We start from the raw sequence: 24,277 nt of genomic DNA on the forward strand, positions 1-24,277 counted from the left end.
GTTGTTCCTAGACTTATAATCATCCCCTTTGAATTTGACAAAAACCTGTGGACCTTCTTTTGATTGTTCATTTCCTTTTTCTTGCACGACAGTAGTGGCAAAGCTAAAAGGGAGGTTAGTTGTAGGTTTGTAGGGGATCTTAAGAACACATAAGCCACGATGGTTTAACTTCCTAAGAAGCATTAGCAATTATAATACTCAGATCCTCTCTTCCAACTGATAGAATCCCCAAAGTGGCCCTTTCTAGTTCAGGACCTCATCTCTGTACCTCATCAATGATGCGTTATTTCCCTTTGATTTGGAAATAACAGTGAGCTGCAAGAAAAACACAGAAATGTGTTTGTTAATCCTTAAAGAGGTACACTGGAATCTTTACGTCTCCGTTTATTATAGAGTAGAATTCAGATTAAAACATGTCCTTCTTGGACCACATTTATGAAATTGGGGGGACGGTGAATTTGTGAAATGTGCCAAGACACATTATCAGGTGACTTTAACTATAAGGCAGTCTCTTGGACCGGACTCTAAGGTTCTTGTACATTTGTGTCCCAAAGTTTGTGCTTGATAGGCTTTTTTGGCTTGTTATAGTCATTGGTGTTGAATAAGATGCCAAGAAAATAGATTTTCTTTTTCTTCCACCAATCTCACTGCTTAGTTGAATAAAGACAGGGAGTCCTGATAAATACAGGGACTTTGCAGCTAAACCAGACATGAATCAGAAGCCCCAGATTACTGCAGTTTAAAGAGTAGTTAAATATTGGAAAGTCAGTTGTTTGCTCCAGCTTATGGGCCTTCCTTGTTGAGATATGTGGTTGACACTCAAGTGACTTTATAGCCCTTAGCCAGTTAACGTGATACAACTATTTCTGGAGTCCCAGAGGCTGGCTGGCCTTTTCACCCCTGTATCTTTAGGGTGGCAAAGCAGCCACCAGAAATATTTGGCATTAAAGTTTTCAAAGTAGTTCATGTACTCTGTCATCAAAAAGTATATATTTTTTAAAACCCCAGTAACCTTTTAATATGCTCATTTCATCTTTTTGGAATCTGAAAGATGGAGCTGGAAAGAATCTTCCATACATAATACAAGATAGAAAAGTAACCACCCTGTGGGTAGAATGGTACATGTCTGTAGTCTCTGCTACTGAGGAGGCTGAGGCTGGTGGATCAATGGAGTTTGGAAGCTTGGAATATCTGTGGAGCTTTGAATACCAGTGGGGCTAAAGCCAATTGAATGTTTGCACTAATTTTGGCACCAATGTGGTGAGCCCCAGGGAGAAGCGGGCAGCCAGACTACCCAAGGAGAAGTGAACCAGCCCATTTTGGAAACAAAGCAGGTTAAAGCTTAAAGCTTCCCTGCCAATCAGCAATGGGATTGGGTGAAATAGGGAAGTTCAGCCTTCAAAAAAAAAGAGTAACTGCCGATTATTTTTATGAATGGCCACAGATAAATTCTTACGTGAGTGGTGGGCAGGGAGATAACTTGCTTTTTTTAGAATGTGCTTTATCTATTTTTTTTCCATTTAAAAATGTTTCATTGATGCTCTCTTTTTTTAATGTGTATCATGCCTACTTTTTGCCTCCTGAGAAGCCTCTCTTTTAATAAAATTTTTTTGTAACAAAATATAAATGATGAGAGAGATAGTATCAGTGCCTATTATTTATATATTAGCTAACATTTCTATAGGGCTTTAAAATTTGCAAAGCCCTTTACATATATTATTTTATTTTATTGTCACAGCAGTCCTATAAGGCAGGTGCTGTCATTGTTCCCCTTTTATGAATGAGAGAAGCTCTGACTGAGAGTGGTTAAAGTGACTTGCTTAGAGTCATGCACACACAGCTAATAGATGGTAGAGAATTTGAATTGAGATCTTCCTGACTCAGATTTAGTCCTCAGTCTGCTGTGCCCGGCTCCCTTGGAAATTGATTTAAATGTTAAAATTATCATCATCATGAAAGGCATCAAAGAAGGATTCCATATAACCAAGCAACTTTCACATCCCCTTGAATGACCCAGAATAAATGCTCTTTTAATTAGATTACAGTTTCTGTAATAAACCATACAATTCTTATCCTTTATAACCTAAAGTACCTGTTTGGGTGTTGTTTGCATTGCAGGGGAGGAGTGTAAGAAGGGAACAGGACAGCTGAACTCTTTCCAGTACTTTCGTTTGGCCATCAAATATTATTTGTCTTACGATCCCTTTGACTCTCCTTCTGTCTTTCTCTCCCCACCCCCTGACTTCCAAATTATCCATTAAGTGGAACAATATAAAATGATCTACAAGCATGGTGGGAAAAGCCAATGGTACATTCATGTCTCCTTTCCCTTTCTCCTAATTTATTCTCTTGCTAATGTGCAACAGAGGATGAGCAGCGATTCTCTGTCATGTATTATATCCTGTAGCCCAGGAATATTATTTCTAGTAATAAACTCATCATAACCATATTCTACTACATAAGTAATTTGAAGTACCATTCTTTGGTATATGTGATAATGTAGTTTATGTTTTTGACAAGAAGCATTCTTTTAAAAATTTTTTTTGGGGCAGCTAGGTGGCACAGTGGATAGAGCACCACCCTGAAGTCAGGAGTACCTGAGTTCAAATCCAGCCTCAGACCAAACACTTGACACTTATCAGCTGTGTGACCCCGGGCAAGTCACTTAACCCCAATTGCCTAAAAATTAAAAATTTAAAAAAAAATTAAATTAAAAATTTTTTTTATTTTGCATCTATCACCCTCCCCCCATGAGCAAAGTAGAATAGAAAAAAAAAGATTATATATGGAACTATGAATTGCCATTATATATAACTAGCTTTAAAATATGTATATAATATATAACAAAATATTATATACAAACTACATGTGAATACGTGTGTGTGTGTGTGTGTGTGTGTGTGTGTGTGTGTTTCACCCTGCTTATTTCAAAGCCATCCTGTTTGTGTTTCTTTCTGTCTGAATTTGGTTCTGTTCTCTTCTTTGGATTTTCTTTTTAATGTTTCATTGACTTTTTATTTTTGTTTTTTGACAATACTCTTGCTTTCCCTCTTCACTCCTCCCTCTGTTGAAAAAGAAAAACAGAACCACTATGATGAATAAGCATGAGCAAATAAAGCAAACCCACCCATTTGCCATGTCTGAAAATGTAGACCTCTTTCTGCAGCTTTAAGTCTAGCTTCTAGTCAGGAGGGTGGAGAAGTTGTTTTCATCATTAGTGGTTGGTCATTGCATTGCTCAGTATTCTTAAGACTTTAAAAACAGTTTTTTACAGTGTTGTTTTTATTGTATAAATGGTTCTCTTGGCTTTGCTCAGTGTCCATTCTTTAAAACAGAAAGGCAAGGTATTATTTTTCCGTGGATCTGTGGACTTCTGCTAATTTAGGTAATTAGTTAGAAGTAGTTTATTCTTTAGAGAGCAAACTTTTCAAAAGAACTAGCTAAAAGTATTTTCTTGTTTCTTCTCTCTTCAGTGTACCATGCCATCTTTTTGGAAGAGCTGACCACTTTGGAGCTAATTGAGAAGATTGCAAATCTCTACAGCATTTCCCCTCAGCATATTAACAGAGTCTACAGGCAGGGACCAACGGGGATCCATGTGGTGGTGAGCAATGAGGTGAGGACCATCTGACACCAGGTAGCAGAGTTCAGCAGCTGCCTGACCTTTATTCCTCTTAAGTCGGGGTGACCTTTTGGACTGTGGTAAGATCCTGGACAAAGTTGCCTGAAATAAAGGTGGGGGGTGGTGGTAAAATGCAGGGTATAGGCATGACTATAGCCAACTTTTTTTCTTTTTAGAAATGATAACAGTTATTATTTCAATACAGAGTGACCTTTCAGAGACCTGGGCTTGTTTAGGGAAAAAGATTGTCTTACCAAACTTAGAGACAGAAGATTTATTGCCATTTTACTTAGGATTTTCAGCACCCCATCTACTCAAAATTCTTTTCCTCAAAACTAATGATTTGTGAGATAGGCAGGGCATGAAACCTTAAATGACTTGCCTGGGACCATATGGCTATCAAGGAAAAGTCTGGAGATCCCAAATGTCAGGCCACTTCTCTTTCCATTATACCACACTGCCTCTCACACAGGATAAATCCAATTTACCATAAAAGGAGGTATAAGACCAAGTGTGAAAATGAATATGTATGGCCATTAAGTGCCTGTCTATCCAAATTTTAAAAAAGAAGAGACCACTCTAGCCATAAGGATGGTCAGTAGAAGTTTCATTGAGGAGACTGCATTTAAGCTTGGCCTTGAAGGGTGAATAGAATTTTGGTAGGCAGAGAAGATAGCCCAGCCTAGAAGGTGGGACACTGGACATGATCCTTTTAGCAGCTCAACCCCTAAAGATTGAGCCGCTGTGAAGCAAACAAGGGAGGTGGGTTCCTAGTTTTAATTGGGATTAAGACCGGTAGTTCATCATAGAGGCAATTTGATGTAGTAACAAAAAACACTAGTCCTGGACTCTGGACCCTGGAGACCTGGGTTTGATTCCCACCTCCAGTATTTGTTAGGCTGTGTTACCCTGGGATAGTCACTTAACTTTCCTGACCTTCAGATTTCTCATCTGCAATATGGAAATAATAAAATTTGCACCATCTTCATTAAGGGTTGTTTTTTTTTTCTTTCAGGAAAGAGCTTTTATAACTAACATTTATATTATAGCATTTTATTATTGCCCACATGAAAGTTTAAACACAGACTCTTTTAGCCAGCATGTGTCCATAGCATCAATTTGTCCTTGTGTATGTATGCAGAAGAAGCTAATAGCCAGACATTTATATAGCGCTTTAGAGTTTAGAAAGCCCTTGATGTGTTATATCACTTGATTCTCACAATTTGATGCTGCTTTTATTCCAATTTTACAGTTGAAGAAACTGAGGCTGAGAGAGGTTTAGAAAGTCACACAACTAGTAAGTGTCTAGAGTAGGATTCAGATGCAAGTCTTCCTGAATCCAAATCCAATATTCTCTCTATTGAGCCATTTAGCTAGCTTCAATATGTGGTGCTGACTATTTGGGGCAAAAAGAAAGAAGATTGTAGGTTGGATGATTGAAGAAATGGCTCTTGGAGACACAGGATAACTTTAGAATAAGAAAGTCTACAAGGTTCTGGAGATGAAGCAAGTCAGGGAGGAGGAGCCCCTGGTATTTGGCTTTCAAGAACAACTCACCATTTATTAAGACCAAAAACAAAAAAACCTAATACCCAGACCCCTGCAATTTTGTGAACTGCAGTCCTGGAAGGAAATTCATTGAATAACATCTTGTTCAAAGCTTAGACCCAGCTGGTTAAAGCAAGTGGAACAAGGCAGAATTCAAACATGGCCTAGATTGAAGCAGGCAGTGGTTTCTTGCCTTTTTGCCCTGATTAAATGAGAAGCTTTCAACTCTAATCATCTCAAAATGCTTTGAGGCAGCCCTAGTGGGGAATTGCTTTGGCTCCTTTGGGAGTAAGGGGACTAAATTAAATGCTTAAGTTACTGATTAACAATATATATGGCTTTATTTGGGGGCTTTCATAGCCATGCAGCAGGATAGCCAGAGTAGTAGATGGAGCAAACAAGAGGAACAGAATAAACATACTTCATGCATCATTAGGCACCTGAAGTGGGTATGTGTGGGGGAGGGGATCCTGGGGAATGATCAAGCTCAAATTATCATATTCACATTCTTTGGTCGTTGCATTGTTAGAGAGTTCTATGACCTTTATAAAAAGTTAGTTGTAGATTTAAAGTAGAATACCATTTTGCCGTTTTAAAGATTGGGCCATTGAGGCTTGGAGAAAGAGAGTAAACTTGCATAGTAACCAAGCATGGAATCAACTTTTGATTCTCAGTTCATGGGAATAAATGGTTTGTGCTGTCTTCTTCCTGTGCACTGCTGTCTGCCATGTACATCCCTCCCGTTTTGTTAGCTGATGTACAGTTATCACCTACATTGTAAGATTGTAACATTCTTGAGTTTAGGGATAATTTCTGTTCCGAAATGTGCTCCTTGGTTACCCAGTTCACTGTTTGAACTCCTGGGTAAGAAAAGGCTGATGGAATAGAGAAGGCCCAAGTTGGAGGAGCATTTAAATCCAGAAATGATCACAATCCTCCCCCAGACCCCAATGCATCTTAACAGAGGGCATGTTACTGAGGGCTTAACCTCTCTTCACATCGTCTCCAGTTCTACACCTTGTTCCATAGAGATCACAATTTGAATATTTCTCTTCTTGAGGGATAGGTACTAGACCTGTTATTTGATTGGTATAAGGAAGTCTTGGATTAGGAAATTCCCTTTACCAATGAAGGTCAGAGCTTTCTCTGAAGCTTATAGTAGAGAATTGCCTGAAGGACTAGGAGGTTAGGTGACTTGCCCAAGGCCACATAGCCACTATATCAGAAGTCACTTCACCTCTTAGTGTTACTGATGTCTCCCTAGGATGCTAAATTAAAACCAGATCTATATAGGTAGATGTCCTAGGTAGAAGGACATTTGTCCCCACACAGAGTTATACACACCACTAAAATCACTGCAGCCTCCTTCCCCCACTAAAAAAATGACATAGTAAATTTCTTGAGAGCAGGATTGGCTCTTAGTTATTTTTGTTTGCTTAACAAGTGCTTGGCAAAGTGCATTGCATATAAATGGTCCATAATATTTTGTTACATGAACGAATGAATATTATATTGTATGGAAGGAAATAATTGGAACTGTTTGATGTATCAGTAGTTCTTGAGCAAAGCCAGGGCCTGACAGCAAAAGTGAACTTGGGAGTTGCATAGTAGAGCATCAGCCATGCTTTGGAAGACAACCTGAAGGAGGTGATGGGAGATGGGATTTCAGGAAAAGCTTGATGCAAAAGAGAGAGTCTGGCGAGTTGGATGGAGGGAGGATGTTCCCAACAGAGGTTGTGGGGGTTTGGATATTATGTTCCCTTGTTCATTCTTCCATGGTAAGGCTCTGACTCTGGGCAGTTAATTCTGCTGTTTACCTCAGCTCTACACATGCCTCCTTTGGCGAAGCTAGAGATGGAAGAAGGTCTGTGACAACTGAGCTCATTTTGTTCCCTCTAGGCCAGGTTGATACAAATGGCATCATTGGAATCTTCCAGGGCGTTCACTTAATATCCATTGTTGGTGCTGATGAATTGAAGCCTCTCTGATACCAAAAAGCAGGCAGGGGAATGTTTGGGAATTTTTTGAGGCTGTGCTTGAATTCTTTCATTGGACAGCATGGTAGCCCTGATGTAAATGGATCATATTTGTTCAATTCAGCCCTTAAATTGAAGCACCATTAGCTTCTTTCTTGGGATTCTTTACTGCTTTTCTCAGTGGAGAAAATCATTAGAATTGTCCTCTATAACTGTGTATAGGGATGTATGTGTGTGTCTGTGCACATGCACATTTAGACATTATAGAGCACTTTAATGTTTGCAAAATACCATACATATGTTATCTCATTTAATTCTCACAACAACCTTGGGAAGTAGTTGCTATTATTATTCCCTTTTACAGATAAGGAAACTGAGGCTCCAAGAGGTTTAAGTGTTAGGGTCACACAGTTAGTGTCAGAAGTAGGATTTGAACTCGGGTCTTCCTGATTCCAAGTCCAAGACTCTGACTACCATCTGTCTCTCCCAAAACAGAATCATAGAGATTTCCATTATCATTTATTTGCCCCCCTCTTGGCAGTCTTGATTTGTACATCTACATAAGGATAACTAAGATTTTTGTGCATGGTCAGTACTACAAAATGGAAGGTTAGCTGTCTCTCTGGGTTTTGTCCTACATATTTGGGTTGCTGAAAGAAGGTGCCATTTTTTTTTCTTTTTCTTTTTGTCTTTCAGATGGTACAGAATTTCCAAGATGAATCTTGTTTTGTTATCAGCACGTTAAAAGGTATGACATCTTTTGCCATTTAAAAAAAAATGAAGTACTTTTGATTGCAGTATAGTAGTCAGAAGAAGTTGCTAGGGCAGATTGAAATTGGGAACAAGGAATGATGCCTACCTAGCTAGGTCTGAGACTCCCTCTCATGAGAGATCTGGTATATGTGGTGGGGGAGACACATGGTATCAGTGGCTTTGTCCTGATAAATACTACCGAGAGAGAAAAAAGCACCACGTGGAAATTTAGTTAAGTGAAATTGTGTTGACCCAAATGTAACTTTTGAAATTTGAAAGAGGGGCCTATGAAAAGAACTCTTCATTGTTCCCTGCATATCAGATGGTCTTTGTGAGCTTGAAAATAGTAGGTAGAGGTAGAAATATATGAAATAGTTACTTTAAATGAAATTTGAGAGAACAGAAGACAACCATTCAAAATATTGGCTTGAACATATATGGTTCTCTAATAATGAATTCATAAATGACTTGGAGCGTTCAATCACATGTTTATTTCTATAACCGATGACATTGGCCTGAGAAAAGACACAGCTTTATTGTTTGATGAACCCCTTCTGAATGAAACTTTTGGGTGCTAAGAAAACTCCATGTTTTGTTTTGTTTTTTGGCCTGTAAGATCCTCCCTTAGGGACAGGTTAATTAAAATAAGCTGGAAATAAATGCCTTAAGTTTTCAGAGATTTGACAGTTTAGTAAAACTAACCAATCCATTGAAGAAACCTGAGATTGTAGGTAATATTCCTTCTGCAAAGACAGAGTGTGGGTTGGAGGGAGAAGGTGACTTGTTATATCTCTGCTCTGAGGTCAAGCTTGATGATTATAATTTCATAGCTGGGAATTTGGTTTTTTAAACATGTTTAATAATTCTTTGGCCTTCTTCCTTGAAAAAGTCCATTGTTTCTTTGTTGTAGCTGAAAGCAATGATGGCTACCACATCATCTTGAAATGCGGACTCTGAATGCCAGACCACATCAGACTCCAAGGCACCCCTTTCTTTCTCCCTTCTCCCTTCCACGTAGACATCACCCCAGCTGCAAAATACAGAGACTTGTTTGGAAAAAAAAAAAGCGAAAGCTCAAAGGGGACCACCACAATTACAGGAAACAGCGATGACAATGACAACTTGGCAGAGATGGAAGAAAAGACATTGTCCAGAAAATGTGCTCCCATCCCCTCCCTCACTTCTTTGTCCTCAGGCCTTCTTAAGCTCTCCAATTTTCTCATCCTTGTTCACTAGCCATGTCATTCTAGAAGGAAAAAACAACAGCACTCATTTTTTTTCCCTCTGAAGCTCACTCCTGGGGAGGAGCCTGGGTTTGAATTTTTTACCCTTTGAATTCCTTGGCTTCCCTGTCTCCCAGTCCTCTTGTTTCACATCAGCGCCTTCTCATTGACTAAATGGATCTGTGGGTAAAACTGCTGGATGCTAGTAACCTGCTCTGCCAAGTCGTCAAGGCTCCTAGAAGTACTTCCCCTTTTCATTTCTTTTGGGGAATGCCTCCCCTTTTCTTTTCCTCTTGAGGTTTAATGATGTAACAGATGTGGGTTCATTTTGTGTTGTTATCCTATCTCTGTTGCTCGCCCTCCTTCCTTCCCTATCCGTGTTTCAGAATAATTTTGTACATTTTTAAAGTATGGAACAACCTCTCCCAGGGCATGCTTTGTTGCAGTCGTATCTTCACTCAGATGTTTGTGAATGCCCCACTTTGTTTGTATTACCCACTGTATTGATAAATGTTCCTTGGGAAGACTTCTGGGGCCCTCGAGGTAAGATTGGAGCATTTTCTAAGGATTCCACAGCTAAAGAAAGTGGATATTGACTTTCACAAAGGATAATTGAAATGGGGCTTAAAGTATAGGCCACAGCCTATCCTGTGGTTTGGTGTGCTTTTAATTTTATCTTTTCTTTTAAACATTTGTTAGATTGGTAATGGCTGGGAAAGGAAAAAGCCCCTGAATTTCTAGTTAACCCTGAAATGGTTTTGACAATTATGGTACCAGAGTTCTCGGGTTTATATACAAAATTTAACTGGGGAATGACCTTTGTGAATATTATTGACTCCACTAGGTTTGGTAAGATAACTTTTTTTTCTACGTGCTACCTGTCATAGTTCTGGCCTGTCTCATCTGTAGGGGAAAGTTTAAAGCAATCTTGATTGAAGATGTGGAAGGGACTAGATGATATTTTAAGGTCCCTTCTAGTCCTTAGGACATCGGTGAAATATGCATGGGGCCTAAGTGTGCCTCATGAAAATTCTGGCTCTTAGATCTGCAGTTGTTGGCGATTTGCATTTGAGTTTGGCAGAGTGGAATTGGATTAGACTATTGTTTATTAATGGTTTCTAGAACCCAGTGAACCAGATTGTCTCAGGGCCTTAACTATCTGTGGTTGTAAAGGGCATAAATACCCTTGCGATGCTGTATGTGAAACCACAGTATATGTTGTGCTGGTGACCTAAGAGGTTTCTTGTTTTCTGTTCATTTTGAATTTGTTCTGTTTTCTTTCATTCAGATTACTTTTGGTTAAGTGGTACCTATTAATTGTGCCCCATGTAGTCCCCAGTACCATTTCTCCTTCCTTAGCCAATCTGAGTAGCATATATTGCCTTGAGGTGCTTTTAAAATGTTTTGGGGGGGGGGATTTTCACATTGTTAGTTCATTTGATCATCACAAAGATGAAGTAGACTGGGGACATCTATTATTGTTCCCATTTGACAGCTAGGAAAACTGAGACCCAGATGACTTGTCTAAGGTCATGCACTTACTGGCAGAACTGGGATTAGAACCCTAGTCTTCTGACTCCTGGCCCTGTGCTCTTTTTTAGTGGACTATCAATCGATCAGCATTTATTAACTACATATTATGCCAGGGACTTTGCTAGGCACTAGGGATGCAAATACAAAGAATGAAGCCATTTCCACTCTTAAGGGGCTTAACAAGACACTTTACTTGGGGAGAAATAAAGGGTTGTAGTCCATGTGGAAGGGCTTTGCCCAAGCTGAGTGTCTACCCACACCTACAGGTGGGTAGAGCTATAATGATAAAATTTAATTATAAAAGAGGGTTTCATCTAATTCTGTTAACTTACTTAAATTTAAAGCATTTCTAGAGCTCATCTTCCTCTGTACTGAAGCTGGCCAGTAGGCAGAAAAATATAGGAAACTTAAAATGGGAGCGCAGGCCACTTCCCTTCTAGAGGCATCCTATCTCAGTCACTCATGCATGATGCTTTGCATTTAAAAGAGCTCGTGGGTCTTTGTAAATGAAGAAAATATTCTGAAGTGGAAAAGTAATAACAAGTAAGACTACATCCAGCTGCCTCTCCTCATGGAGCTTTCTGTTGCTGTTCGGTCATTTTCAGTCATGTCCGACTCTTTGTGCTCAAATGAGTAGTTTTGACTCTTAATCACTGTGATCTTTATGAACTGGGCACATATGTACCTGCTTGTGAGATCTGGATCAATTTTATCCTATCTTCCCCTTCAGAGTTTGTTTTTTTTTCCCCTTCAGAGCTCACACCTTGAATGGCAAAGCAACGAGGCTCCTTGAGTAAATGTAGCTGCAACTTCAGTGAGTTCAGGAGTTAAGTGGGTTGGCTGGAACAGGAACCCCCACCCTCACCCTCACCACCTCCAAGAGCTTGTTTCCTTTGGTGACCCCTTCCCTATTCTGCCTCTGGGGTGCTGGTGAAGAGCTATTAACCTGCTGTGAGCTCTCACCCATACTGCTCACAAATCTCCTAAGTCAAGGGTTGCTTCAGGGGAGGGCCTGAATAACTAAATGTCAGAAAATCATTAACAGGTTAGAGTTGGCAAAAAAGTTTTTAAAAAAAGATTTTTTTCCTTCTATTGACGTAGTCAGTGGTGCAGAGGGAAATAGCCCCCAGGTTATAGAAAAGGAAGAAAAACATACAGGGAGTAGAAAGTAAGAGACTGGCTACACAGATGTCCCAGCAGTAACAAGGTAACATCATGTCTCTTCTTTCCCTGGTTAAATATATAATGTGTCTATAGATACATACATCTATATACATTTTCAGACTGAAGCCCATTGTTCAGCTAATCTTGACTTTAGCCATTAAGACTTGGCTAATATGAAAGTTTTGGAAAACTAACCCACTTTTACTGCCTGGTTATCACTAAATTAATGTGGATCAGCCTCAAAATAAATTTTAAAAGCCAAACTGAAACACCTCATGGTATAAAAAAATTAGCAAGCCCCCTGTTTTCCTTTCACAAACCTTGACATTATTTAGGCATTAGATGGGGTTTGGACTTTAGTAGCCATTAGATGTTATTGTGTTAATATATATGTGTACCTAGTGGAGAGTGTTTAAACACTTCAGGCTTTATTTTTCCAAGAAGCCTGGCCTCTGGGTTACTGTTAACTAGGTCAGCTAGTCCTTTATATCCCCAAATACTATTATCATAGGGCAAGCCTTCAAAGGTAGTACAAATAATAGAGTTGGATTTATGGGAATTTCTTTTTGAGATTGCTCCATTCAATAACACTTTTAGTGTGTATGTATTTGATATATACATTACTAAAATAGATTGATTATGTGAAAAATTCTTACCAGTCTGCTCTCTCTTTCCTCCCTCAAAGAGGTATGGAGATGGTTAGCATTCTGAATCACTGTTCTGGGTTTAACTTCTTACTCAGCGTCATTGTACTTGCTTACTTACAGGGATCACTTAGAATCTGTGATCTGTCAGTGCTAATTATTTTTATACCACTGCCCAGTGGAGGAAAAATCACTGATTAAAACTACTCTTTGCTTTTGGGGCAAGGGGATGAAGATTCATTAACCAGTCATTTCTCTGAGGCCTTAGCCAGTGACCCTGAGCCCAAGCTTGTTGCCTTCTTAGGTGTGTTTCTGTTCTACAAATGTCCCAGCTCTAGGAATCTCAGTCTATGAATTAACTGACATTTATATAATGCTTTATAAGTATTCTTATTTGGTCCTCACAGCAGCCTGATAGGTTGGTCCTGTTTGAACCCATTTTGCATATGGGGAAACTCAAACTCTTAAAGAGGTTGAGTAACTGGCCCAAGATTACGCAACTGGAAATTTCCATAAGTAGCATTTGAATCCAGGTATTTCTTATTTTGGTGTTTGTTAAGAGTGCTTTCCACCATACCAGACTGCCTTTATTTAGCAAATGGTAAAAGTCTACACATTTTGTGTTTAATCAGGGTAGAATATCTTGTGAGAAAGCACCCACCCCCCAACTCCAATTCTTACCCCACTCCCACTGAAACTGTAAGTTTCTAAATGTTTTGACCTGGGCATTACCAAATCTACCTGTGATTGATCTTTGATGAATGAGACACGTTAGGTCAAATGCTTTCTAGTGACTTAAGGTATGAATTCAGAGGGTTTGATTGTACTCTTCAGGATTTCTACAAGCCTTTGAAACACAGATACAACTGAATATATCTGGCATTCAACTCCTGGAGGACTCTTAGGTGATCAGTCACAGACTGAGGCCCAGAGAACCATTCTGTGTGAACACTAATGCCTTCATTTGAGCAGAATATTGCTCAAGGCTACCTAAATCTGAAATTTCTAGGTTATTTTTGGGGGGCGGGGAGATTGCACTTAGGACTTTGAGGGGTGTTTATACTGCATTTGACCTTTTCCTTTTGGAGGAGCTTATGTATTTAATAAAAATGAGATTAAAACAACATAAATCAGTTGCTGTGCTTTCTCAATAACATTTTAATTTGGCAGGTGGCAAAGTGTGTATGTGCATGTATATACATATGTATGTATATGTACACATGTGGGTATACTCATATGTGTATACGTATGTATATATTAGTATTTTTGCTCAGGGGTTCAGGGAAAGCCCTGTGCACTCCCATGATCTTTCCCCACCACAAACTAGTTAGAGGAAATTTTGCAAAATGAGGGACAACTAGGTATAATGGGCAGAGTGCTGGCTTGGGACAAAGACTTGAATTTAAGACTGCCCCAACACAGTAAGGCCCTAGGCAAGTCACTTAACCTTTCATCTCTAGGAAACTCTCCAGCACTATAAGTTACAGAGGAGACCTATATGAATAGTTTTCCTCACTATACTGATAAAATCTAGAGAGGTCCTGTCCCTATTCTTGTTCCAGATGAATAAACTTAGAACCACAGAAAGGTTGTGATTTTCCCAAAGTACCACTAACTGTCTCTCAGATGAAACACCTAGATCCTAATTTTGTTCTCATCCTATTATAAAAGGTGAAAATATACCCAGTGTAGTGTGATTGGGTTGTAAAATATTCTGAAAAGGCTTGGGTACTCTGTTCACTTTGACCCCAAAATTTTGTTTTGTTTTATTTTTATTTTCTGGCTTTCTGGAAAGAAGAGGGATTTGATGGAAGGCCATGGAAATTTCTGAATACTGGGGCTTGGACTAGCAATGTCCAATCCTACTTTTTCATTTGCAAGAGTGTAGAGAACCCCCAGAAGACATTCCAAGAGAGCAAGCCTTTGCCCATCTGTTACTGCTCCCTTTTTTGAGCCACTCCAATGCAAAATTCACCTAATTGACAATTTCTCCTTTTGCCTCCTATTTCTAAGAATATTACTATTATAGTGGTACACAGTGGAACCTTGGTGCAATACCAATTGGAAAACAAAGAGACTTGTTAGAAAGCACTAGCAGACCCAAGGTCTGTGTATGAAGTTATTTCAACCCATTTGGAAACTACCTAACTCTTAACTCTGAAACTGGCATAGAAGAAATGGCAAGATGAGTGAAATGTGTCTAGGGACTTATTCTAACCTCACTTTCTACACTTTCATTAGATATCATGCATCCTCGTAGTGTTCTTTGGCTACCTGGGTATGTGTGATAACCTGACTTTCCACTGTAAAAATATACCTGTTCTGTGCCCTATTTCCTCCAGACTCTGCGTCTTTTAGGCTATAAGTGAGGTCATCTGATAAACTGATGTAATGGTGTAATTGGGGGGGGCTAAAATCAGAATGACCTCCCTCCTGAGTAATGTGCATTTTAAATGCCACTTAAGGATAAGTCACCCTGCCTTTATTGCCCATCCCAAAGGAGTGAGGAGTGCAGATTGCTGCTAAGGCCAGTACAGGTTTTGCTACTAAATGGATCATCTGGGCAGGTCACTACCCATTGAGTCTCAGCTTCAACGTGTGTAAAATTGGAGGAGATTGGATTAAATGACTTTCAAGGGTCCCTTCTACTCTAATATTATTCTGTGGTTCTAATAGTGTACATTTCAATATAGATAGGAAGAGAGGATGTCCCATCTGTTGGGGCAGAGCAATGAGGGATATACCTTTTTTTTCATTAAGTATATTATTAAGCACCTGCTATGTGTCAGGCACTGTACTAAGTACTAGGGATACAAAGATGGGCGAAAGACAGTCCCTGGTCTCTAGGAGCTTGCAGTTTAACTGTGTCCCTTTGGGCTGCCTTCCAATAAAAACCTAGGCAGCTCCTTTCATTCCCTAGGTCTGTTCCTAGCTATCTGTGGGAAGCCACAGTCATTCTAAGGGAAAAGACCCCAATCAGTGAATGTGTTGTCTTAACCCAGCCCAAAGCTAATGTCTTAAAAAAAAAGTTTTTTGGACCCTAGGTGCCTCAGGGAGAAAGTAGGGACATGTCTAGAGGCTCTTTTAGGCTTGAGTCTTATGAAAGGACAGTCTAGGTGTGGTCCCTGCCCCTTCCTTACATTACTGGGCTAAATCTTGATAAGATTTAGCTGGAGAACCTACTTGGAACAGCCCACTTTAATGTTATTGTGGCCCCTTAGTATAATTTAAATTCCTTTGCTTCACTGGGTGAGGTCCTCTCTATGTGAACTGATAAGGATTGCATCCTGATGATTCTTTGTAAATGTTACCTTCCATATAACCTAATCCTTACTAGGCTTTAAAAGAACCTATCCTAAATGAGGGAGGGATTTTGGACTTGAGATATCTAGTGTGTTACCTCTGTATTAACATATATGTCCCTGTGTATTCTATCCACTTAAACTTCTAGTTAGCTCCATTTATTGCCTTTTAATTAGCTGTTGCTTTGGTACTTTTGGAGGTATCTTATTGTTCCTTCATTGTCTTTGAACAGAACTTATTCAGCTGTTATGCCTTACTGCGAATTGGGTTAAGCAATGTGCTTTTATGAATACAGCTTTGTTTCTAAGAGAATTCCTATGGTTTCGTAAGCTAGTTTATGGAGGATTTTTGGTTTAGTACCACTTGAAAGCAAAGGGATTTGGAAAAAGTTCAGGCAAGTCAACCAAAAGCCTGGAATCAATCTGAACCAGCTGTGAAGACTGCCCTATTTCAGGTAGATAGTGGGCAGCCATCCCTTTATGCTCACCAGCATGTCTGCAACCTCAGAGTTTCCAGAGTCAAGTTGAAAATGTATCTGGGTAGCCCTGTTACTAAAAATGCTTTTAAGCAGTAATTTCTTTATAAGCACCACTTGCCTAGATGTTATCGTAATTGTGAATGGTCATTGGATATCACACTGGTTGGGGGAAACATTTCTTAGGGATGTTAATTTAGGGCAAATAAAGGAAGGAAGATTAGTTTTCCCTTCCATTCTTTGCTAAGTTTAACTAACGTTCGTTATCTAAGTGTTATCTAATATTTGTAATATTAGTAATATGTAATATGTGTATTTCAAATTACTGCATTTCTTTATGTGCCTTAAGCCATTAACTCTATTCTTCCCATTTTCGTTTTATGTGGTGTTTGCCTTGCTTTTCTGTCCTGTTATTAGTAAGTATCCTTTTTCAGTTTGTTCCATTTGGGTGATTCTCTTCCAAAGGGCTATGGGAATCTATCTCTTCCCTGGAGATTGAACCATTAGATAAAGGTGGCTTTACTGACTAGGTATATGTGACTGAGGAAGGGCACGTGGAAAGTGGAGAATGGAGACTGAAGTATAAACAGTCATCATACTGCCACGTTGTTTTTGTACGTGAATAAAGCATATTTTGCACCGGCTTATTGTACTGTTGTGCAGAAGAGAAATCTCTATCTGGAATCTGTGCTTCAGTCAAAATACAAATAAAATTTGATTTGTAAGAAATCCCTGTGGTGGGAGGTTCTGTATTTTGAAGTTTGACAAGTGGGTGGATCTTTTGGTATATTTGCACAGTACTTATCCATGGAGAGCACAAAGGCTAACATCACCAGGCAGGCACAATTCTGAGCTGACTGTGTGCCTCCTCAAAATGCAGTTCATTCAAAGCCCTTCCTCATCTTGTTCCATTTGAATCTACCCAACTATTCCACTCATTCAGACAGGTTTACTCTCTGTTCCCTGAAGATACTTTATGTATTCCTGCCTACATTCACATTGCTTCCACTTCTGAAATGTATCTCCCACAACCCACATCTTTTAGCTTATATGAATTCTACTCATCCTTCAAATTCCACCTCCATGACTACTATATCCCAGTTTGTGGTGATTTTTCCTTCCTCTGAACTGAAAAGAACATGGGACTAGAAAGGCAGTATGAAGAGTCTTGGATAGGAATATTAATTTCACCACTAATTAGCTGTGTAAGCCATGGCCAAGCCATTTTTTATTTCTGGGTCTCACTTTCCTCATCTATAGAATGGGGCTGGGACATGTTGATTATAAATTTTTATGATTCTAGGACCAATTGTATCAATGCAGCTCTCTTAGATCCCTCCACTTCAGTCCAGGGTAATCTATCCTTTTATCTCTCAAGCCATTTATTGTCTAAGCTGTTTAATGGTGCCATTCATTTGGTGCTGATTGTTATTGCTTACTACATAATATTTGCTAATGACTGATGGTGACAAGTGACTCTTTGAGAGAGGCACTTTCGTTAGCACTTTCAAACTATAGGCCACCTATTAAAGGACCTTTGTTCTCCAGAGGACATCATAATTCTCTGTGGGCTCCAAGGAGTTAAAGCAATTCCTAAAGTGTCCTGTACTTTGCATTGCAAGAGTGAACTTGATATGAAAACTACCAAACTTTCTGGCTGAACTCTGAACCATCTCTCTGCATTTTATATAAAAGATACCAGGTCAGCACTTTCACAGTGACCAGAGTCTTGTAAACGTGTCTATCTGATGATGCCTTTTCCCCAAAACAGCAATAATAGCTCATACTTATATGGTACTTCAAGGTTTCCAGAGCACTCTACTCATGATGATCCCATGAGGTAGGGAGTGAAAATATTGTATGATCTTACCTCTGCCCGCTTAGGACTTTTAGGCTTTTCTGTCTATTTTGTACCTGACATCCCTTATGTATGTTGTCTTCCCTAATTAGAATGTAAGCTCCTTGAGAGCAGGAACCAACTCACTTTTTTTACTTATATCACCAGCTTTTAGCACAGTGAGTGCATAATAGTGTTTTTCATTCATTCATTTATGGAAATGTAGTCTCTGAAAGGATCTGAAATGAAAAAATGAAAAGGGTGAATATGCCACTAACAAAAAGATAAAATTACAGCAATTATAAGGAATTATTTTGCCCAATTACATGCCACTAAATGTAAAATTTTAAGCAAAATGGAAGAATATTTACAAAAATATAAATTGCCTAAATTAGGCAGAAGAGGAAATAGAATATCTAAATAGGCCTATTTTAGAAAAATAAGTTGAACAGGCCTTAAATGAGCTTCCTAAGAAAAAAGCATCAGAACCAGGTGGATTTACAAGTGAATTTTATTAAACACTTAAAGATCAGCTAATTCCAATATTAAATAAATCATTTAAGACAATATGCAAAGAAGTGATCCTACCAAGCTCTTTTTATGAAGCAAATATGGTGCTGATATCTAAACCAGGAAGAATAATTATAGAAAATTATAGATCAATTTCATTAATGAGTATGGATGCAAAAATCCCAAAATAAAATACTAGATAAAAGATTACAATAGTATATTACAGGTTATACATTATGAACAAGTAAAATTTATACCAAGAATGCAGGGTGGTTTAACATAAGGAAAACTATTAACATAATTGATTATATCAATAATAAAAGTTAAAAAAATATCATGAGTATATCAATAGATGCAGAAAAAGCTTTTGATAAAGTACAACCCTCATTGCTATTAAAAACACTTGAAAGTATAGGTATAAATGGGTTTTTCCTTAATTTGATCAAAAGCATTTATCTGAAACGATCAGCAAGCATTATTTGTAATGAGGATAAACTAGAAGACTTCTCAGTAAAATCAGGTGTGAAAATAGGTTGCCCACTGTCACCAGTATTATTCAGTATTGTACTGGAAATCCTAGCAATAGCAATAAGAGAAGAAAAAGAAATAGAAGTAATCAGAATAAGGAATGTGGTAATAAAATTATTTCTTTTTATAGATGATGTGATGATATACTTGGAAAATCCCAAAGACTCAACTAAAAAATTAGTTGAAACAATAATTTTAGCAAAGTAACAGGATATAAAGTAAATCCACATAAATAATCAACATTCCTATATGTCACAAACAAAACCCTGCAAGAAGAGATAGTAAGAGATACTTCTAGAGTAAAATAACTCTAGATAGCATAATACAGAGTGCACCTGTCAAAACAAACCCAGAAATTATATGAACAAAATTATAAAATAACTTTTTAAACAAATAAAACCAGATTTCATTAGAGAACTATTAATTGTTCATGGGTAGACAGTGATATAATAAATATGACAAATTTACCTAAACTAATTTATACATTCAATGCCAACCCAATTAAATTAACAAAAAATTATTTTACTGAATTAGAAAAAAACAATAACAAAGTTCATTTGGGTGAACAAAAAGTCAAAAATATCAGAGGTACCCTCAGGGATCTCTCAGCCTAAATTAAAATGATTTGCCTTGGGCCGTGCATCTAGTAAGTGATGAAGCTTTAGGTCAAAACCAGATCTTCTGCCAGTGCCCTTTCCACTATTCTATAATTTAACTCAAATAAGAACTTACTATGTGCCAGACACTACCAAGTTCTGGGAAAACTAATAGGATGCCTCTAGAAGTGGTAATCTCTTAAGTGATATTTATGTGTTACTGAAATTGTGAAATTCCCACTGTAAGCAATGTGGATTTGGTTGAATGTTAGAACTTTTTTTTTTAAAGAAAAATAGTGTGAAAAGAGAGAAAAAAGAGAAAACATTTTTATGCTGAAAGTTATGATAGACAATGAAATAATATCAGTGCTTAATATTTGCACCAAATGGCATAGCATTTAAATATGTAAAGAAAACAGATGAATTATAAGGGAAAACAGATAGTAAAATTATAATAGGGAGGGGTTTCTTTGTTTTTCCTTTAAATTTTTTAATTTATTTTTAACATTAATTTTTTAAAAATTTTGAGTTCTAAATTTTCTCCTTCCAAACTCTCCCATACCCACTGAAAAGGCCAGCAATATATCAATTATAAATGTGAAGTCATGCAAGACATTTTCACATTAGCCATGATACAAAAAATAAAAATGAAGAAACATGAAGAAAATGAAAAAAGCATACTTAAGTCTGCACTCAGAATTCGTCAGTTCTCTCTCTGGAGATGGATAGCATTTTTCATCATGAGTCCTTTGGTTTTGCCTTGGATCATTGCATTGATCAGAACAGCTAAATCTTTCACAGTTGATCATTGTTTCAATTTTGCTGTTACTATGTACAGTGTTTTCCTGGTTCTGCTCACTTCACTTTGTATCAATGCATGTAAGTCTTCTCAGGTTTTTCTGAAAGCATCCTGCTCATCATTTCTTATAGTATAATAGTATTCCATCACAATCACATACCAAAACTTGTTCAGCCATCCCCCAATTGATGAGCATCCCCTCAATTTCCAATTGTTTGCCACCACAAAAAGAGCTGCTATAGATGTTTTTGCACATATAGTTTTTTTCCTTTTGATCTCTTTGGGATATGGATCTAATAGTGATAGTTTTTTTTATATAGAAGTTTTTAACAAGGACCAATTAAACAAGAGAGAGGATCTAGGTTTCAGGGATAACACACATCTTATTCCCCCAGTCTAATTTGATCTACTCTATAGGGAAAAGTACTATATAAACTTTAAATATAAAATATAAACTTTAACATATAAAATTTAAACTCTAAATACATATAAATATAAGTTGTCACAATCTTTACAGATCCTAGGGGACAAGGAGAATTTTCATTTTAAAGAAGGGAAAATTGAGGTTCATAGCAATGAAGTGACTTCAGGATGGTCCAAAGGTGAGCTAGTGGTAGAAATAAACATTAGCACTTTCTATTCATGGCTCATTCAAATGAGAGGGAAATTCTTCCTCTTATCAGAGGCTCCCTTTGGAAGAGATGGGGACTAGACTTGTGATTTCATTGGTATAGGGAATTCTGAAGTAAGGAAACTCAATGCTAGTTGGCAGCTTCTCTGCAATATATAGTCTTTTTTGTTGTTCAATCTTTTTTTAGTTGTGTCTGACTCTTTATGACCCCATTTGGGGTTTTCTTAGGAAAAATGTTGGAGTGGTTTGCCATTTCCTTCTCCAGCTCAGTGAGGCAAACAGGGTTGAGTGACTTGCTCAGGGTCCCACAGCTAGTAAGTGTCTGAGGCCAGATTTGAACTCAGAGAGATGAATGCTCCTGACTCCAGGGCTGGCACTCTAACCACTGCCCCACACAGATGCCCAATTTATAGTCTTAGAGAGTTGCCTAGAAAGCATAGAGAGATGAAGTAATTTGCCCTTGGTCCCAGAAACAGTATGTGCTAAAGGGGGCATTTGAACCCAGATCATCCTGATGTCAAAGACTGTTCCCAATCTACTCACCATGCTTTCTCTTTCTCTTTGTAAAGGACATAGATTTTGATCATGGCTGTAGTCGATTCTCTTTGATCATGGTGGATTCTGTGGATTCTGTTTGATTATTTGTGGAGGTATCAATAAATTCACATTTATTAAGCTCCTACTGTGTTCCAGGCACTGTGTTGAGCACTGGGGATACAAAGAAGGGCAAAGAACATTCCCTTCTCTCAAGGAGCTCACAGTCTAATGAAGTAGACTACATATAGACAACTATGTACAAATAAGCACTTAATACAGTAGGTGCTTAATAAATGTTTATTGATTGAAATAAGATATGGTCAGGATAAGCTGGTAGTAGTTTCAGAAGAAAGATACTAAGATTTAAGACTGAGAAAGGAATTTTGTCAAAAGTAGGGCTGTAGAGAGGGGGATGATGAGATAAGTTGATATAAATGTATGCTTACGGTTTTTTTGTTTGTTTGTTTATGTAAGCATGTAATCTTCAGTATCTACCCCAAGCCTGGGTCATCATCCTAAAGAATATAGGATCTTAGATCATAGAGTCATTAGAGCTAGAAGAAAACTTGAAGAGTTCTCAAAGTGTGGTCTGGAGATCTCTAAGAGTCCTTGAGACCCTTTCAGGGAGACCTGAGGTCAAAACCATTTTTATAATAATTCTAAGGTCTTTTAATTTCTAATATGATAAATATCAAGAGATATAACTCACATAAGAAAATACTCTTTGAGGGATCTCTGAAAATTTTTAAGACTGTAAATGGGCTATGACACCAAAAAATTAGAGAATTGTTGATCTAGCCTATCCCCTTTATATTACAGATGAGGAAAAGAAAGATGAAGAGATTGACTAAGGTCAGTCACACTATCAGAATTGGAGACTAGCTCTTCTCCATGTCCAGTACTCTCTCCTTTACATCATATGTGGAAGTGATTGAATATCTATCTCTCTGTCTTGAAATTTTTTTTTAAAAAAGTGTCTAAAATCTCTTTAGCCCCAGGATATATCTTGTTAGCTAATAGCTAATAATAGCTAGTGTTTATTTTTCCCACCTGGCTGCACTCATTTTGGATTTCTTTTAACTTCTTTCTTGTTCTTCCATTCTGGGTACGTCCTCACCCCCACCCCTTAAACTTTCTTTTCCTGTTGTCTTCCCCATTCGATTATAAGATCCTTGAAGGCAGAGACTATCTTTCTTTTTTATATCTGTATCCTTAGTGCTTAGTATAATGCCTGGCACATAGTAGGTACTTAATAAATGCTTGTTGATTATTTATATAGTGTTTTAAAGTTCAAAGCACTTTATAAATATTATCGCATTTGATACTCATAACAACCATGGAAGAAGGGTGCTTTTATTTACCCCTGCTTTACAGATGAGGAAATGGAGACAGGCTGCAGTTAAGTGGCTTGCCCAGGAAGTATCTGAGGCCAGATTTGAACTCAGGTCTTCCTGACTCCAGGCTCAGCACTTTAGGCCACCTGGATGCCTCTCTAGTTCCTACTAGAGAGTAGGAATCCTGTCATTACCCCCACCCCCAAGCACATCTTCTGAATTTTCTGTCTTGGTCAGAGCCACCATTCTTGTAGTCATCCGCACTTGGAACCACCCTTAGATCCAGTTTGACTCCCCCCTCACCCTTGTTATCTATAGCCCGTCAATGGCCACAATGTCCAAGTCCTCTCTCTTCCATTCATTCCTACTACCTTATCCAGAGACTTGTTAGCTCATGTCTGGATTGTTGCTTTAGTTCCTTACTTCTAATCTCTTCCTTCTCCTAAAATCAATAGATGTAGAGGCAGAGTAGCAGGGTTCAAATCTACCTGTGTGACCTTGGGCAAGTCATGTAACTTCTCTGGGCTTTAATTCCCTCATCTGTAAAATAAAGGTGTTGGACCCAATAGTTTCAAAGGTCCCTTCCAGCTCTAAATCCTTGACCCTATGGACCCACAGACCACTGCCAGTCTAATTGTCGGGAAGCTTGTGGTTACACCTCACGATGATTTCTTACATTATTATATACAATTACATCACTCTGTATTTAAGTCTTGTCTCTCTGACAAAATATGCATTCTTTGAGATCTGGGATCATGTTTTGTGCTTTCTTTGTATTTCCTGCATCTAGTGCAGTCTTGGGCTTAAAGCAGTGTGGTATGCAGAAGGTGGTACAGAGAACTGGAAAGAGCGCTGCCTGATTGGTGAATCAGAGAATCTAGATTTGAATCCTGGAGCTGACGCTTACTTCCTAGATGACATTTGGATCTTTTCACCTTTTAATATAATAATAAAGGCCATAAATTTAACTTTTCAATATCTTGGTTTTCTCATCTGTAAAGTGAGAGGGCTGGACCAGATTATATCTAAGCCCTAATTCTTATGGTTCCCCATTGTTTAGGAAATACGTATTGAAAGAATGAATTATATAAGCTAGAAAAAAGATTCCAGGGGCAAAAGAATAAGGGCAACTAATTTTCTCAGAAAAATTTCTTTTTTTCTTTCTTTCTTCCTTTCTTGCAATTGGGGTTAAATAACTTGCCCAGAGTCACACAGCTAGTAAGTGTTAAGTGTTTGGTCTGAGGCCAGATTTGAACTCAGGTCC

General features: G+C 38.2%; 1 protein-coding gene across 1 annotated transcript in view; it reads left to right on the forward strand.

Annotated features, from left to right (window-relative positions):
* TFCP2L1 (transcription factor CP2 like 1) overlaps nucleotides 1-16,970 on the forward strand; it is a 57,576-nt gene extending 40,606 nt beyond the window's left edge. Inside the window, exons 13-15 of the mRNA XM_020963110.2 lie at nucleotides 3,474-3,616; nucleotides 7,843-7,894; nucleotides 8,810-16,970. Coding sequence (XP_020818769.1) covers nucleotides 3,474-3,616; nucleotides 7,843-7,894; nucleotides 8,810-8,856 — 242 coding nt within the window. The 3' untranslated portion in view covers nucleotides 8,857-16,970. The remainder of the gene's footprint in view (nucleotides 1-3,473; nucleotides 3,617-7,842; nucleotides 7,895-8,809) is intronic.
* The last annotated feature ends 7,307 nt before the right edge of the window (nucleotides 16,971-24,277 follow it).

Source organism: Phascolarctos cinereus, unplaced genomic scaffold (genome assembly GCF_003287225.1).
Source record: "Phascolarctos cinereus isolate Bilbo 61053 unplaced genomic scaffold, phaCin_HiC Scaffold_726;HRSCAF=1367, whole genome shotgun sequence".
NCBI classification, from domain to species: Eukaryota; Metazoa; Chordata; class Mammalia; order Diprotodontia; family Phascolarctidae; genus Phascolarctos; species Phascolarctos cinereus.